The 18,664-nt window shown below is 37.8% G+C and overlaps 1 protein-coding gene across 2 annotated transcripts in view; it reads right to left on the bottom strand.

The window, feature by feature from the left end:
- Positions 1-4,225: 4,225 nt before the first annotated feature.
- SPATA7 (spermatogenesis associated 7) overlaps positions 4,226-18,664 on the bottom strand; it is a 37,094-nt gene continuing 22,655 nt past the window's right edge. For both annotated transcript variants that reach the window (XM_081229316.1, XM_081229317.1), the window contains 7 exons: positions 15,030-15,505; positions 13,830-13,896; positions 12,045-12,160; positions 10,451-10,504; positions 9,010-9,087; positions 5,101-5,158; positions 4,226-4,840 (listed from right to left, as the gene is read on the bottom strand). In XM_081229316.1, coding sequence (XP_081085442.1) covers positions 4,274-4,840; positions 5,101-5,158; positions 9,010-9,087; positions 10,451-10,504; positions 12,045-12,160; positions 13,830-13,896; positions 15,030-15,505 — 1,416 coding nt within the window. In that variant the 3' untranslated portion in view covers positions 4,226-4,273. The remainder of the gene's footprint in view (positions 4,841-5,100; positions 5,159-9,009; positions 9,088-10,450; positions 10,505-12,044; positions 12,161-13,829; positions 13,897-15,029; positions 15,506-18,664) is intronic.

Genomic DNA, 18,664 nt, shown 5'->3' with positions numbered 1-18,664 from the left:
GTCCCCAGGGTGAGCTGCTGTTGCCTCCTGCCTCTCCAGGAGACTCTCCCGAGCAGCAGGTGTGTCTGACCCAGAGTCCGTTCAAATTACTGCTTCTTCCCTGGGTCCTGGAGCATGTGAGATTTTGTGTGTGTCTCTATTTAGGACTCTAGGACTAAATTAGAGATTTTAGGACTCCTGAAACTAAGCCCTGCTGGCCTTCAAAGCCAAACGTTCTGGGGGTTCCTCTTCCTGGTGCAGGACCCTGGGCTGGGGAGCCTGATGTGGGGTCCAGACCCCTTGCTCCTTGGGGAGAACATCTGCAATTATAATTATTCTCCCATTTGTGGGTTGCCCACCTGGGGATATGGGACTTGACTCCACCCCTCCTACCCATCTCGTGATTCTTTCTATTCTTTAGTTGTAGTAGATCTTTTCTTGTAGGTTCTGGTATTTTTCATGGTTGTTCTGTAAATAGCTGTAATTTTGGTGTGCCCATGAGAGAAGGTGAGCTCAGGGTCTTTCTACTCTGCCATCTTGGCCCATCTCAACCCACCAGTTTTAAAATCTTGGAAGGTATGGAACACTCGCATCCAGCACTGCTAGGCATTTTTGCCTCAACACTTGAACATTGGTACAAGACAATTCTCAAGGCAACAAGGTTGGCTTTGGAGCAAAACTTTTCCTATTCCAATTCAACAGCATCTTCTTCCTGGCCTTGGAATTCAACATACAGATTTGTTTTTTGGGGCTATGCCATTACTGGCTGCATCTGCTGCTTTTAAAAGTTCTGGGAAAAGTATCATGCTAGGTGGCATATTCTATCACCAAAATGTGAATCAATTTAGCAGACTGCTTTCCAGAACTATACTAGCGCATGAAGGGTGAAGAGGAATTTCCACTTCTAGGTGTAATTTATTTCACTTATAATTTCTAAAGACCCTAAGAATTAAGCTAAGACTAACTATGGGATATTAAAACTAAGAGAAATCTTTGGAACATCTAATCCAAACTTTTTTAAACAAAGGCCCAGGATAAAGTAATTCATTGGCAACCACACAGCTAATTAATCCACTTGGCAAATTGTCATCTTGCCCCATAAAATCTATTCTGATCTCTTCTAATTGGCTTCACTGGGGAAAAATGTAACTTTTTAAGGCTTCTTAGGAAGAGGCTAATTTATATTTTAAACCATTTGAAAAGTGAGAAAATGAGGAAATTTTCCTGTAATTTAGCAATTTGCTACATTGCCCCTTCTTTATGGGAAACTGGCACTCTGAGTATAAAGACAGGAGAAAATATCTGTCCTGGTTTCCCTATAACCTTGTCTGGAGCTAAACATCCCCCCAAGGTCAAACTATCTCCCTCCATGAACAAATGCATTCATGCTTTGGGGATCCAAAGAGAAACAGGTCCTTTCTTTTGAGAAGCCCATAGTCTAGACAGGAGACCAGTTGCGTTCGTAAACAATATTATAATTCGCATGGTAGGTACGAAAGATCTCGCCCAGAGCAGGGGGGACATTTGTTGCAACAATCACTCAAGGTTTCAGTGTTACATTCAATCTGGGCTGTCAAAGGCTCCCAAGGGCAGCAGAGGGGAGATGATATTTGGAGCAGATAGCAAGTGCAAAGGCATAGAGAGAGAGGACAAACCTCTGTATGTTCAGGGAACAAATAATTAGATGTGACAGACACTTAGGATGCTTGGGAGAACATGGCAAGAGATGCATTGGGAGGAAAACGTGACTTTATGAAAAATTCAAAGGGGCCTGTACCTTTTCTTGTTAGCAAGAGGAAACTCTCAAAGATTTGTTCTGTTTCTTAAAGAAGGGAGTGACAGGGTCTGTTTTAAAATAATAACAGCCTGTGAGTCTTTAATTCTTACACAACCTATTTAACTCCTTACAGCCCTGCAATGAAGGCTCTATAATTACATCCTCCCATCCGACAAACGAAAAGCAGAAGGAAGCTCAGTAACCAGCTTAAAGTCGCAGCTCATAAGGATCAAACCTGAGCAATTTGGCTCAAAAGGCTCACTCATCATGACTCTACTAGTCAGAGCAGAGAATGGGCTGTGGGAGAAGTAGAGGGAAAGATATAAATTAACGTGCTGCTTCGAGTCTAAGCCAGTGTTTCCCAAACTTACCTTTCACTTCCTACCTTTACGCAACTTTTGCCATCTGAGAACCACTTTTAATGTTTTTTTTAAACCAACTCATCTCTTTAAACTTAAATTTTACAGAGAAGCCTGAGGATAACAGCAGAATACCCTAACAGGTATAAAAGTTAGGATGGTTCATGGCCCCAGAAACAAAAAGCTGTACCCAGAGTTGGATGGTAGAGAAGACGGAACATGTCAAAGCAGGGCACGCAACAGTAGTCTGAAGCAGGGCCCAAAGGGTGGACAAGCAGCAAGAAGGTAGTGACTGAGAAGGCCTTAAACAAGATGGCAGCTTCAGCAAAGGGAAGAAAATCTGAACCAGGGCAGTGAGTCTGAGGTACTTACATGGATAGCGGCGTGAGGGGTTTGTGGCAGAGTGAGGCTGAGACTAAAGAAAGGAGCCCTGGGGCCTGAAAGGAGGAGGAGTCCAAGAAGCAAGCAGAGGGGTGAAGTATGACTGATGGGGAGACCCAGGCTGGCAGCCAAGAATAGTGCTGGGATATTTTAGCCTGTGAAAGAGGACTGCAGGGTGGGGAAAGGAGGGGTTGTTTAGGGGGTAAGGTAAAAGTTCCAGAGGTGAGAGCAGAGGGTAGGTGGAGCTGAGGAAGGACTGCAGCAGAGCGACTTGGGGCACAAGATATTGGGGCAGAACTGGCTTGGGCACCCAGCCCCACCATGTTATATTAGCTTCGGCTGTTCACAGAACAGAGCATCATGATTTTCAGTGTTTGAGAGAAAATCGATGGAAAAAGTTGGCAGTACTTGACATGTACTTGCATATTATATTTTGCAGGTAGTCCCTGAGCCTGGATCCTGAACACAGCTTCCCACACATGAGACGAACCTGTCACCCATCTACTACCAGAAATCAGCTCTAAATCTCCAGTGGTAGGCACCACCTTCTGGGAAACACTTGGGTGGGCAAAGCATGATAAAAGCCTGAGGAACGCGATACTTGGAGGAAATTGCCAAGTTTCTAGAAGAACACTTGGGTTATCATCATTATTCTTTTCATCTTTTTACCCTCCATGGTGCCTAGGCATGAAACTTCGTATGTAACAGGCACTCAAATATTTAGTTACAATATTGTGAGTGGTTGAAAAGACATAAGTAAAGATAAGTCTTCTGAGGCACACTGGAATAGTAAGGATCCCATGCATGAACTACAAGGGCAAGGGGAGGGTATCAGACTAGGTCTGCTAGAATGTTTTCCCTCACAAGAAGGGATGATTTTTCAGATAGCTGATAGGCCATCCTAGCTCACTGATAACTAGAAAGGCCTTGACACTTTAGATAATGCAGGAGAGTGAGAAGAAAGAGAATTACAGATACTGTAGACAAGGCTTAATGTTTCAAGAGCCACTCCAGATCACAGGCCCTTTCCCACTGCCTACGAGATCACTTATGTCTGAGCAAAATATGTTCCCCTATAAAGGAACTTTAGAAATTGTGGCCAACAGATCCTAAGGAGACCCTAGTGATTCTCACTTTCTGGCATTCACACCCTTGTATCCTACCTCTTACGTGTGGGTAGGACCTGTGACTTGCTTTTAACCAAGAGAATATGGCAAAGGTGATAGAAGTCATTCCTGTGATCATGTATGATTATGTTTTATGAGACTCCATCTTGCTAGCAGAGTCTCTTTCTCCTGTTAGCCTTAGAGAAGCAAGCAGCCAGGCTCTGAGCTGTCTATGGAGAGGGCCAAGTAACAGGGAATGGCGGGCAGCCTCTAGTTGCTGAGAGTGGCCAATGGCTGCAGCCGGCAAGAATCTAAAGCCCTCAAACCTAAAGTTACAAGGAAAGAAATTATGCCAACAACCTGAAAAGAGTTTGGAAGCAGAATCTACCCCCAGTCCCTCCTCCAGATGAGACCACAGCCCAAGCCAACACCTGGATTATAGATTTGTGAGACCATGGGCACAGGACCCATCTACGCTGTGCTCAGACTATTGATCCACAGAAACTGTGGGATAAATAATACATGTGTGCTGTTTCAAGCTGCTAAATTTACAGTAATTTATTATACAACATAGAAAACAAACACATCTTAAAAAGTAAAAAAAAAGTGAAAGGAATATTGAGTTATTGGCCATTTGGGATATTTATTAATGAAGATCAAGCATCCAAAGATCAGTCCTCAATGCTCATTTCCATGATTTTAAGAGTTGGTCCTTCCATGTCCTGATTACCATCTTTGACACTACATAACTGAACAGATGGGGAGAGTGCTGTGCTAAAACAACACAATTCATTTGAAGTCTCAACTTTTTCGTTGTCACTGTCTCCGTCAATGACATTCAAAGAAGTTTCTTGGTCTAGTAAACCGTCTGACATACTTACATTTTTTTCATCCCAAAATGAAGTTCCAAGATTCGTTTCATCATTTACCTGTGGAATTATAACCCCTTCTGAAGACTTTGATTTATAGACAGGTAGGAAAATTTCATTTGGTGAAGAGACTATCTTGTTCTCATCCTTTGGAACAGACAATAACATAGGCAAAGCTTTTTGGTATTCTTGACGTTCCTGTTGAACGGCTAAATCTTGTTCATTTTTATATTCATTTTGTTCTGAATTCTCAGCCTTTTCAAAATCAAGTAAATGCAACATACCAACATCATCTAGCATTACTGAGTTTTCCTTGGACATGCAGCCTAAGTCCACCTTTAGGATATGTAGCAGGTGGCGCATTTTTTCCTGGAATTAGAAAAAAAACAAGAATAATAATATCAATTAAGCTAGTCAAATTGAATGACTTTTGTCTGCAGTGCTGCTAACCTCAGCAGGACTCATACTTCTTCTTCCACATTCTGCCCACACCCCTCACCCCCAGAGAACACAAACAAGCACAAGGGAAAAGAAGTGCTTGCTTTTAATGCATTGTTTGAGAGTATGGTAAAACTTTAAAATTCTTTCTATATTAGAAATTTTCTAATGAAGTTCTAAAGACAACAAACCTCCTCCAAATGATGTTTATTTTCCTTTATATGTCTCTCAAACAGTCGTTCTAGAAACCTACAAATGATAAATAAAAATGTTAATGTATCAAAATCAGAAAATCAACTAAATATAAAATAGCCATACAATAATAAACTACTAAAGGTTGGAAAATATGTTTTAGATTACCCTTTTTCTTTCCAAAGATAAACACTAATCCTTCTCTGTTCTGTCAAGTTCTCCAATTTGGAAGCTAGTATGGCTTCCACTATGTTTTAGTTATGTAACAGATGCCAATGTTTCTTCTAAAAAGACTGCATGCTACTTACATTTCTGTTAATAAAATATCTTCAGTGAGGTTCCCCCCACACACACTAAAAGCTCTTTATCTTTTTTCTCTCACACACATACACAAACATCAAAAGCCTTCCCCCCTCTTTCTCTTTCACATATACAACCCCCCAAAAGCAAACCCCTAAAGAAAATTCTTTACAAAGAATTTTGTAAAGAGTTACCTTACAATGCTTCCAAATTGTACTTGAAAAAAAATTCCACTCATAGTAAATTCACATAAAAACCTAAGGTTATCACTTATTAAGCACCACTAAGTGTTAGACAATTGTGCTGGACACATAATAATCATTATACCTCTAATCATGACCAATACTGGGAGACAAAGGTATTATAAAACCCATTTTAGGGCTTCCCTGGTGGCGCAGTGGTTGAGAGTCTGCCTGCCAATGCAGGGGACACGGGTTCGTGCCCTGGTCCGGGGGGATCCCACATGCCACGGAGCGGCTGGGCCCGTGAGCCATGGCCGCTGAGCCTGCGCGTCCGGAGCCTGTGCTCCGCAATGGGAGAGGCCACAACAGTGAGAGGCCCGCGTACCACATTAAAAAAAAAAAAAAAAAAAAAAAAACCCATTTTAAAAGATGAGAAAACAACTTCTGTAAGATGATGGTTTCCTCTCCCCTAAGGTCACAAGCAATTAAGAGAATTAAACCCAGATATGTCTGGCTCCAGACACATTCTTTCAACTACACCATGCTTGTCTAGCTATCACAGGAGTATATCAACCGGTTTCATTTTACCATTTGTTACTCTCAGTGAAGTTACGAGCCAATCTTAGATTTAGTTTTTCTGAATTATTTGAAATGTTTAAGAAGTCCAAGAAATCTGTGTTCTGTATTTTACAACTATCATTAATGTTTGGACCATTCATTCACTTCTGGGCACTGTTCTCTGCATATATATTTCTTTACCAAAATTGGGATTAAACAATACATACTGTTTTGATACCTATATTGTTTTTTCTAATCAACTATATATTTTGAACATCTTTATGCATCAATAAATTCACTTCTACAACATCATTTAAAATCTCTGAACAGAACTTACTATTATATTCTACAATTTATTCAGCTGAACCTTTACTATTCAACATGTAGGCTGATTCCATTTTTTGGTGCTACTATAAAAATTGCCATAATAAACAGCCTTATAATCTAAAAGAAAAATGTGAATTTTTTAAGCATAAATACACATTTTTCATGCCAACCATTTTTGGTTTTGTTTTGGCTTCTAACCTTTGCTTTACTGTTTTTATTTACAGTTGGTATCAATGTTTTTGCTGTGGTAGTGGTAAAAAGAACACATAAAATCTACCATCTTAACCAATTTTTTTTTTTTTTTTTTTTTTTTTTTGCGGTACCCGGGCCTCCCACCGTTGTGGCCTCTCCCGTTGGGGAGCACAGGCTCCGGACGCGCAGGCTCAGCGGCCACAGCTCATGGGCCCAGCTGCTCCGCGGCATGTGGGATCTTCCCGGACCGGGGCACGAACCCGTGTCCCCTGCATCGGCAGGCGGACTCTCAACCACTGCGCCACCAGGGAAGCCCCATCTTAACCAATTTTAAATCTACAGTTCAGTGGCATTACATATATTCACACTGTTGTGAAACCGATCAATAGAACTTTTTCATCCCGCAAATCTAAAACTCTACACCCATTATGCAAACATTCCTTTTTAACATAAAGAGGTAAATAGAATTATTGTAAACAAATTCAGGTCTTTTTGGTGTAGCTTTTTATACTAATAATGAAAATGTTCGCTTTAAGAAACTTCATATAGAAATAGAAATAACTCATTAAAAATGTCTGCACTTCACATATTATTATGACAGGGAAAGCATGTAGCATATACATAATGGGGTCCTATGATACATATCATAAAGTTTTATCTAAATGAATTTCAGCTAAATAAATGTATAAGCTGGCTCAGGACCACACAGTTTCCTTAAGATATACAATACTAATTTGGTTTTGCAAACTTCCCCTTTCACTCACAGTGTGCAAATGTAGCCTTTAATTTGTCCTCACGTTACTAGTAACAGTTGTAACAAAAAAAAGCTTGCTTTTGATTCTCATGACAGTTTCAGATAGTAAAAAGAGATGATGGATCTTTGCAAAGAAACAGCAAAATTTAGTTTACTAGTCTATTATAAACTAAGGGATATAATAGTATTTTTTTGGCTTTTTTGTAGACTGTATGGGATTTTTACATGGGTGATAATGTCATCTGTGAATAAAGACAGTTTTATGGTTTTCTTTAAAATATGGATACCAGGGGCTTCCCTGATGGCACAGTGGTTAAGAATCCTCCTGCCAATGCAGGAGACACAGGTTTGAGCCCTGGTCTGGGAAGATCCTACATGCTGCGGAGCAACTAAGCCCATGCGCCACAACTACTGAGCCTGTGCTCTAGAGCCTGTGAGCCACAACTACTGAGCCTGCAAACCACAACTATTGAGCCTGCGTGCCACAACTACTGAAGACCGTATGCCTAGAGCCCGTGCTCTGCAACAAGAGAAGCCACCGCTTGCTGCAACTAAAGAAAGCCTGCATGCAGCAATGAAGACCCAACGCAGCCAAAAATAAAAATAAATAAATTATTAAAAAAAAAAAAAAAAAAAAGAATCTGCCTGCCAATGCAGGGGACATGGGTTCAAGCCCTGGTCTGGGAGGATCCCACATGCCGTGGAGCAACTAAGCCTGTGCGCCACAACTACTGAGCCTGCGCTCTAGAGCCCGTGAGCCACAACTACTGACTCCGCATGCCGCAACTATTGAAGCCCGCACACCTAAAGTCAGTGCTCCGCAACAAGAGAAGCCATGACAATGAGAAGCCTGCGCACTGAAATGAAGAGTAGCCCCCGCTCGCCGCAACTAGAGAAAGCCCAAGCGCAGCAATGAAGACCCAATGCAGCCAAAAATAACTAAATTTATAAAACAAAATATGGACACCATTTCTTTTTCTTTGTGATAAATCTTTTGAAATTGAGGTATAATTGCCATACATTATACTAAGGCGTACAACATAATGATTTGATATTTGTATATATTGTGAAATAATCACCACAATAAATCTAGTTAACATCTGTTAACATATGTAGTTACAGAAAATTTTTTTCTTGTAATGAGAACTTTTAAGATCTATTCTGATAACTTTCAAATATACAATATGATATTATTAACTACAGTCATCATGCTGTACATTATATCCCCATGTCTTATTTATTTTATAAATGGAAGTTTGTACCTTTGGACTCCCTTCGACCATTTTACCCCTCCTGCCCCACCTCTGGCAATTTGTTCTCTGTATTTAAGAGATATAACAGTATTTAATGAATAAACTCTATTCGTTTCTCTAACTCCCCAAACTGTGAACTTGCCTTAGAATATGAATTAAACATCCTTTATAATTTACTATCAATTATAAGAACAATTACATCAATTATAAGAACATGATCCCCTAAGAAAGCAATATAATTTTCATTTCCTAATATGTGGAAATAACTTTAAAAAATTAACACCAAATGAACAGTATTTAATATATCATTCAACCACCATAATACAATTTAAAAAATCCAACCTGTTTGAAAATAAGCCAAGTTTCAAAATTTCATCTGTTACATCTTCAATGAAACTCAGATACAACAGTTCTTCTTTACTGTGAAGGCAAAGTGATATACAGCATAAAAAATCACTGCTTACTTACTCTGAAAATGATAGGAAACATATGAGTACCTAATTAGAAATATCTGTACTATTACAAATGTACTTCCATCTCACATTATTACGAGGAATATTATAAAACAAACGTTACATCTACCTTCTCAAATTATGCAAGGATTTTTATTGATATTAAAGATGAGACAATATTCCCTAACAGAGTAAAATTTCATAGATGTCTGAAACATTCATCAGGAAGTAAAAAATAAGCAAGGATTAAACAAAACAAAACAGAACAGAAAGCAACCAGGGGCAGCGCCAAGACGGCAACTAGGTGTGACCCACTGGGGGCCCGTGTTCTTGACAAGCATTTGACATTTCCTCTGGCTCCTGACCAGGTCCAGCAGCAGAGGTGTGAGTCCCTCCCTCTGCATGGCAGAAGGGAAGGAAGAAAGTCATCCAGAGAAACAGGAACTTCAATGATGAAATCCTCTCCTGCTCCTAGGAGAGCATATTGTTTTAAGGTTGAGAAATTTACTGAGCAGAAAAAATTATTTTTTTTCTCAAAAGGTCTGGAGATGAGGAAAAATATTCTAAAAGAAAAATCTGTGTATATAAATACAGTGATAATTTTTAATTACTTGGACACATTTCTCTGTTATATTATCTTCTAACTATATTTTACAAGTTATTACAAGAAAATTAGTGTACTATTATAAGTTTGATTTTAATTAGCTAAAAATCAGTGATGATAGCAAATGTAAATAGCAAGTAACTACTCAATTACTGAAAAAGTAAATACAAGGGAAAGAGTTAATTAGCAAATCAAATAGAAGATTAAAATACTGCATAAAAATTACGCTTTCAAACCAATTCACAGGCAGCAAGTTTGAGAATAAATGAAAGTCTGTAAAAGTAGATTGTTTTCCCTGAAAAAATTCAGCTTAACTAACACAACATTCAAACCCAGAAGTGGGTTTTTTATCTGCAAAAAACTGGTGAAGTTAGAAACCTCCAAGAATGGTATCCTAAGCTACCAAGACTACATTTCTCTAAAACTCATCTTTATTATTCTTTATTATTTTTATTTATAAAAATAAAAATTATGGGGACTAATTATAAAAAAATAGCAAGTATTATTAACTTAGGGACAAATTTCTACTGGACATAAAGATGAAGTGATTAATGATTATTTCAGAAAATTCTGGTCATTCTCTCAGATTTGGTGTGCATTATACGACTGAACCCCAAAGCTGGTTGTAAAGAAAGATTAGTGTTCAATCCTGACTAATTTAATAATAATTTGTGTGAGTCTTAATTCTTCATTTCCACTAGGCAAAATGAAGTCAAAAATATCTTACTCAGAACAGATTTTTCTCCCTGAAGGAGGCTGCAGGGAACACTGACATACTGCCCTGGAAAGAGAAAATTAGAGTATTTGAACAAAACAATGATTTGGCATACAGTAATATGTTAATCATATGTTTCAGAATTTTAAAGCACTTTTCACATTCATTATCTAATCTAATCTTCAGAAAAACCCTGTCAGGTATATTGGGTAGGTGTTATTTTTTCCACTTACTAAGCAATTCACCAAGGGGCAGAAAGGCTAAGTAACTTACCAAGGTCATGTGTTAGTAAGTAGCAAAGATAGATTTTTAAACTAGTCTTGTAATCACAAATTCATGATCCTTTAAAAAATTGTACTATGAAACTTACCTTGTATAAACTATTAGTTTGACTAAGATTAAAACATAAATGATGTTGGAAACATATTTGGAAACTTATCTCCCTATAGAAAAAAATTTTAAGCTGTTAACTATGATAAATTTTGTCATTATTCAGTTACGTCATCATTAGTTAATTCCAAGCTTCCTATTCAGGTATATTCAATTATAATATTTTACTTTACTTCTTTTAGATAGAAGCTACTAGGAAAGATAACTATCCCTTTCTTTAGGTTATTCTTTATATTCACTGCAGACTGGCTCAACTGGCTCAAGAGAATATCTTAAGTTTTGAGTACTAAAGCATCATGAATTTCCAGACAGAAAAGTTAGCAATGACCCCCCTTGCCACTCCCTCCGCCCATAAAGCCTTTCCAGGTGAGATCTCTCCAAGGAAAGGCCTGAGGGAAGACCTGGGCCCTGAAGGACTGCGTGTGCTTGCTTCCAGTCTGCTACAGGATGTCTCATCCTTGCTCTTTAGTCTTTTTTTCCTTCCACCTCCTTCATCTCATATCCAAACTCTGACACTGGAAATGCATTTGACAGCTGAAGCTATCAAAGGCAATTTTTAGGTTCTATACTACCTGCTAACCTATCATTTTTATTTAGGCGCAGTGTTCCATAATTCCAAAACATGAGGGGTCGTTTTAAAAAATAGTGCCTCCTCTACAAAGCACGGACAGATAAAGCACTAGCACATGAGGACTATTCAAAACCACAAAGGCTGAATCCTCAAATGGGAGGGTTCTTCAGTACTATCTGTGCCATGTAAACTGGTTAGCATCACTGCTGTAGGATCTGTCCTGGGGAAAATCCTTTCTCATATGAAGAGGGATAGTAAATAATACAAGCCTGTGTCCCTTTTCCCTTTATTAATGAATTAGCAAAATGAATTCATTTACACTTTTTTTAGTGACTACCTACCTTCATAATACTTCCTTAGTAAAACTAACAGGGCCACTGAATTGTGTAATACCAAAACAGATGGGAGAGCATTCAGTTAAAACAGTACTCATGTTTCCAAGTCTGAAGTGTCCGTCCCCCGCCACTGCCCCCCTACAGCACGCGGCACGTGGGATCTTAGTTCCCCTGACCAGGGTCAAACCTTCGCCCCCTAGAGTGGAAGCAGGGAGTCTTAACCACTGGACCGCCAGGGAAGTCCCCTCATGTTGCAAAGTCTGTACGTCTGTTACACAGGAAAGCAGTTAGATATAAACAGGTGAAATACCTTGATGAGGAACACCGAAGAGCACTGTCTTTAACCTCATCCCGTGGTAATTCATGCCCTTGTAAAGGTAAAGGGGTTATTTTTCCTTTGGTACCATACGACATACAGCTAGATGCCTGGGGATGCAATGAGAAGAATAAATCTTTATTTTCCTTCAAAAATACATTATGAAAGCAGAACTAAAGCAAAACAGCAAATTTCCAAAAATAGTTGATGAAAGAGCATAGAGGTACCCAGTAGATAAAAGCGACTGATATATTAGGACAAAGGATGTTTCAGAATTCACTTTTCATACAATCAAGGCCTTTTTCTTAAATTTATTTAAAGGTAAAACAATTTCTTATATTTTAATGATGAATATTTTAAATGACATTAAAGAATACCACAAATAAACATATAAAGAGAAACCAAGCAAATAAGTAAACTTGAGAGAAAATAGCCTATTATTCAGAAACTCAAATAGTCCATCTGTTTCAAATGCCAACCTATCAAATATGTATTGTAGAAGCAGTGGTAGCTCTGGCAGTATGAACAACAATATAAAGAAAAAAACAAACATAATGGCAGCCTACTTTTATAGAACGCTTACGAGGGGCCAGATACTGTGTCAAGCATTTACTTGCATTATCAGAGTTAACCTTTAGAATGCTAATTTATGTGTAATGCTTTACAGTTTTAAAAGTGCTGTTAGGATGGTCTATCTACTGTAGCTAATACTCTTACTAGCTTCCTCAAGTAGATTATGGAGTAAGGGGACATGCCGTTTTCTTACAGGGTTATTAGATAAACATTTGGAGCACTATGTCATAAAAATGGACTTCTGCTTTAGTTTATTTAGTTATCTACGGAGCTAAAAACCCTCTTCCTAAATCTCAAGCTAGTCATAGCCATCATTCACTGAGCCCGGGTCAGACTAGGTAGTTTACCTACAACATTTAATCCTTCTAATGATCCTGCACATTAAGTACAGTTTTTTCTAGAGGTGGAAACTCAGCTCTCAGAGGAAGTGATTTGTCCTTGGGCCTTAAATGGCAGAACCCTATGTCAAACAGCTATTAATGGCTGGGATGGAAAACTACAATCCTCTACCCATTTTTGGAAGGGAAGAGGGAAGCTGAGTATGCTTATATTATCCCTGAATCTGCTTGACATTTTAATAAACAAACCTTTTTCCCAAACAATAAATTTAAATTAGTGTATGATTAATACCCCTAAAATAAAAACAATCAGTTTATATATCTCAAAGTCAGACTTAAAGCTATAATATTTTAAAATAAATGATTGCTAAACATTCAAAATACAAACACTAAAAAAGATCTTTACAGTCTAGAAAAAAGTAAAAGCAAGCACAGGAGAATGATATCCATCTGTTTTTATAAAATGTAGAATTTCCAGTAATATAATCAGTGGCAATTCTTCAAAATACAGGCATAGAAACTAAAATAACTTCTGCACAACTTTTCTGGCTCCTTTAGTGATCCAAGTCTGCAACTTTGAAAAGAACATATAAGGTATTTTACTCATCCACCCGTCTGTCCAGCCAGCCAACCAACCACCTAGAAAAGATGCCAACAAAAAATGACTTCCCGGATTGGGCAGGATCCACCTGGCCACTCACAGAGAGCTATAACCATCTGTAAACAAGCAATACTTCTGTATACTGGTTGTGTCACATGCAAGAAGTGTCACCAAGAGATTATTCTTCACAGTCCAAATAGCTACACATGTTCTGTTAAAGCAGCTATAATTCTAATGTGGGACACAAAGAAATCTCATTTTTATTACCTGCTTTATGTTCATTTCTGAATCTGTGAAGTTCTTAATCTCAACTGTCTCAAAATCAGATTGAAAGCTGTAATATTTTAAAAGAAATTATTGTTAAATCTTCAAAATATAAACACTGTGATAATAAGCTTTACTGGCTAGAAAAATATAAACTTCAAACATGAGAGATAAAATGCATCTATTCTTGTAGAATGTGTACTTTCTAATTATATAATCGGGGAAATAGATATGGTTTGGATTACATATGCCTCTTTTTCCTTTTTTTGAATAGCAGCTAGATTTCAGTTGGACAGAATGGGACTAGGGAAATGGAAACCATTATTTTCAAAAGCTGTCAAAAATATAATCAGAAAAGTATTCGTTGTATTTGCTTCCCTCATTTCTTCTTCACTTAAAAATTCTATTAGATTTAATTCCTTAATTCTTTAAATGTATACAGACTGATCTTACCATACCTCTTATCTTTACCCAGAGAAAAGAATACTAGTCATAAATTGTTTTTTACTTTTAAAAATAATTAAAACCTAGCACCAGATAAGTACTCATTTATATAACACTAGGAAAAACAATCACAAATCCGCTAACACTCAATACTTTACAAAATTTGTTTCTTTCTTCAATCATATGGCAACCTTTAATGAATATTCATTACGTGCCAGGCACTACTGTATATGAAAATATTATTGAGGCAAATTATATACTTAATTTCCAGAAATTATCCCAATTGTCTACATTATACCTGAGGAGTTGTTGCTGAGTATTTGCAGGGAGGGAAGCATAGGGCTAGTTAGACAAACAGTTGCTTTTTCTCCCCCAGTATAGCCCATTGTTTTGCCATTTCTAACATAAATCAATAAACATATTTACACAAATGCTGTCTGATGACATATTTTGCGGATTCTCTGAAAGTATAATATTTAAAAACACACAAAAGTTCTAGTCCCATGTTTGAAACAATAAATTAAAATACGTAACATTCATGTTTATAAGGAGCTTGTTTAATAGCTATTTATTTTTTCAACAATTACTCTGATAGTTCTAGTGATTCATGCAGAAGGAAAAGTCACATTAATCTCATTCTAATCAAAAGGGCACTACCAGACCTTAAGTGTGGCACATAAGGTACATGATATAAAGTAAGGAATATTATTTAATTTCTACCACATCTTGACAGATCTACTATTGGCTGTTGTGCCATACCTGCTTAATTCAGTCTGCGTTTCAGCTTCTATCTGCTGATCTGTAAAATCCTTTTTTCTTTTGGCAGGTGTATAATATCGATACTGTGACAGGAAAGATTTTGCTTCTGTTTTTAAAGTGCGTGGGGTGAATGGCAAATGTCTGTTAGAAAAGAGTTCAGAATGTTTATCCAAAAGGTCCCCACTGGGTGCTTTTGAAAAAACTAACTGAAACCGCTGGGAATTTAGGGATGTGCCCCGGGGCCTTCTGCTGTAGGAGGTTCCAGAGGATGATTTCCTGGGCCCAGAGGCAGCATAATCCGTGCTGGACAGGAAGGAACTGGAGTTCTTCTCAGTACCATTTGTGAGGACTTTATGGGCTTTAGGTGGATTTAAGTGTAGTCGCTCTGAAGAAGTTACTGGTGACCTTTTAAAGGATGGAAATCCATTCACTTCTTCGATTAACATAGCATCTTCATCTTGTCGTTCTCCTGGAGGCTAAGAACATTTGGTTTAACAGTGATCAGTTACATTTACAAATTCAGATAATTGGGGATCTCCAGATTACACATTAAAAAATGTAGAGCCTCAGGGCTCTACAAATATAATGTTTATGTTCCTGAAAATTTGTATGTGAAGTTATATTCAAGTTTTTGAATTATTAATATATAAAAATATAATTCTAAATATAAGCAATAGCAATCATTTTTCTTTCTGAAACTAAAAAAATGATTAATAACATATAACCATATTTGTGGTCTTGAACCTGTGTACTGAGGTAGATGTCAGTTTTATTTGAGTTTCCAAACCAGTCGTGAGTACTAATCCCCTTCTCGACCACTGCTGGTGGCAGCACCCACCCATTCCTGCCCTGTCATGACCACCTTCAGTGCCAGCAGTTCCTCTGTGACTTAAAGCCTTTGAAGGAATGAAAAGGAACTTCTCTTCACAATGTATAGATGTATGGAGCCCTGATTTAAGTAACTGATATTTTAAACATAATTAAGAAAGATTTATGCCATAGGGAAGTTCATATATGTTTCTTTCTCAACTTCTCATGAGTGGGGAAAGCTTTGAAAGGAAGGCATTTTGGCCTGCTCTATTTCTTTTTGGTTTAACCATTAAAAAAAAATTTTTTTAATTGAAGTATAGTTGATTTACAATGTTGTGTTAATTTCTGTTGTACAGCAAAGTGACTCAGTTATGCACATATATACATTCTTTTTCATTATGGTTTATCCCAGGATATTGAATACAGTTCCCTGTGCTATACAGTAGGACCTTTTTGTTTATCCATTCTATATGTAATAGTTTGCACCTACTAACCCCAAACTCCCAATTCATCCCTCCCCCACCCACCCTCCCCCTTGGCAACCACAAGTCTGTTCTCTATGTCTGTGAGTCTGTTTCTGTTTCATAGATAGGTTCGTTTGTGCCATATTTTAGATTCTACATATGTGATATCACATGGTATTTGCCTTTCTCTTTCTGACTTAACTTCACGTAGTATGATAATCTCTTGTTGCATCCCTGTTGCTGTAAATGGCTTTATTTCATTCTTTTTTATGGCTGAGTGGTATTCCATTGTATATATGTTTGGTTTAACTTTGGAAGAACTATTTCTACAGGGTATTTGTAAGGTTTAAGAGTATAGGTAATATTTTATTCTTTTACAGACTAGATGCCCATAGACTAGATGCCTTGTCCATGATTCCAGACTTTATGGACACCTGTGTATCCTTTACAGAACTTTGAGGCACTTTATTAAATGGTAGAGAGGAAGTTACATGAAAGTTAATCTGGGGTGAAAAAGGCTGGGATTTAGCCAGCTATATCTGTCCTACAAGCTCATGGGGAGGAAAACAAGGGGAAGATAAGCAAGCTGAATAAGAAAGGATCTGAGTGCTTTCTGTGCACAAGGTACTGTTACTGCCTTTGAGTAGACATAAAAGAGGAATAGTAAGAACTGTTACTGTTATCACTGCTACCATTACATATGGAGTGCATACTATGTGCAAGGTACTGTTCTAATTAATTTACACGTACGACTCATTTAATCATCACATCAACTTCTGGGTGGTGGTACAATTAGTACCTCTACTATGCAGATGAAGAACCTGAGGGGCAGGGTCTCATAGATTTGAACCCAGGTGAACCTATGCTCTTCCCATTATATCATACTATCTATTTTACAGACTCATTTGAAATTTATACATTTTTAGATTTTTTTTACACCACCAGGAATCTTAAGCTGATTTTAACTCCTTTCATGGTAATGAACAAGTCAGCTAACTTACATATTGATGTACCTCAGCAAGGAAACTGCAGATAACTAGGTATTGTGACTACAGCCTAAAATAGGTCAAGTCACCTATTTCCTTTCCAAGTGCTTTCGAACTTTATCCCAAATGTAAGGCAGAATTACTCAAAGCAACTAAGTATTTTGGCATTAAACTGTGAGTCACTAGGGTAGTGTTTAGTTAACAATTTTAACATGTTAGTTGTAAAAAGTGTTCCCAAACTAGGTTCACACTGCAGCTTATGTACCAGGGGAATCTGGCTCCCCAGAAAGCAATTTCTAAGTATGATCTGAAAAATCTTTTAGGGCTATTAAATAATAATCACAGGAATTATTTACACTTGGGGAACAGAACAAATTGGGATCATAGCAGGCAGAAATGCATAAGGCATTAGATTACCTATGAGAAAATTCTTACCAGTAATGGTTATTTAATAAACAAAATGAAATACTAAAGAAAGTCTTTAAAGGCAGGAATATACTCTCATCTGTCTGAAATGGGCTGGGAAAATTGCTCTTGAATCAACTGAAGGCATGAAACTTTTCTGTATCTTTGCACCTTATAATTCCTACCCTGTATCCTACTTCTTCTTTCCTTGGAAACCAGTAGAACACAGTGCAAAACCAACTGTACCTATCTGCTTTTTTGAGATTATGTAATTTTTAACTATGAATATCAGAAAGCTTGGATATGCTTTTCACAGAAAATGTGTAACACACTGGTAAATTCACCAAAATTAAAATAGCAGATCACTGTAAAGTTCTAAAATCAGAAAAGTGTTATCAATTATTGTCAATGGAACAAAAATTCTGGTGGTAATCTGACCACTTTCACTTTCAGTTTAATGCAATTTGTTGTAAACTGTTTCTGTGATTTAAGAGTTTATGTAGGGCTTCCCTGGTGGCGCAGTGGTTGAGAGTCCGCCTGCCGATGCAGGGGACACGGGTTCGTGCCCCGGTCCGGGAAGATCCCACACGCCGCGGAGCGGCTGGGCCCGTGAGCCATGGCCGCTGAGCCTGCGCGTCCGGAGCCTGTGCTCCGCAACGGGAGAGGCCACAACAGTGAGAAGCCCGTGTAACGCAAAAAAAAAAAAAAGAGTTTATGTAAAGTGATAATCATTGACAGTTTACACATACATGTTTTTATGTCAAGAATACCTATCCAATTTTACAATCACAGAACAACTGAGTATTAAATCAATCTTCTTCAGGGGTAATGTCAGAAGAAATGGTATACAAAGATTTTCCAATTGTCAGGTTTTAAAACAGTTGAGGAATCAATTCAAGTGCAGAACAGGATGGATACAATTTATTTTGAAGTTTGATTAACACTTATTTTGCAAAAAGCTTCAAATTGT

Source organism: Mesoplodon bidens (assembly GCF_964165515.1).
Source record: "Mesoplodon bidens genome assembly, chromosome: 3".
Lineage (NCBI taxonomy): Eukaryota > Metazoa > Chordata > Mammalia > Artiodactyla > Ziphiidae > Mesoplodon > Mesoplodon bidens.
The sequence above is the reverse complement of the archived record's forward strand: the minus strand, read 5'-3'. Positions and strand labels throughout refer to the sequence as shown.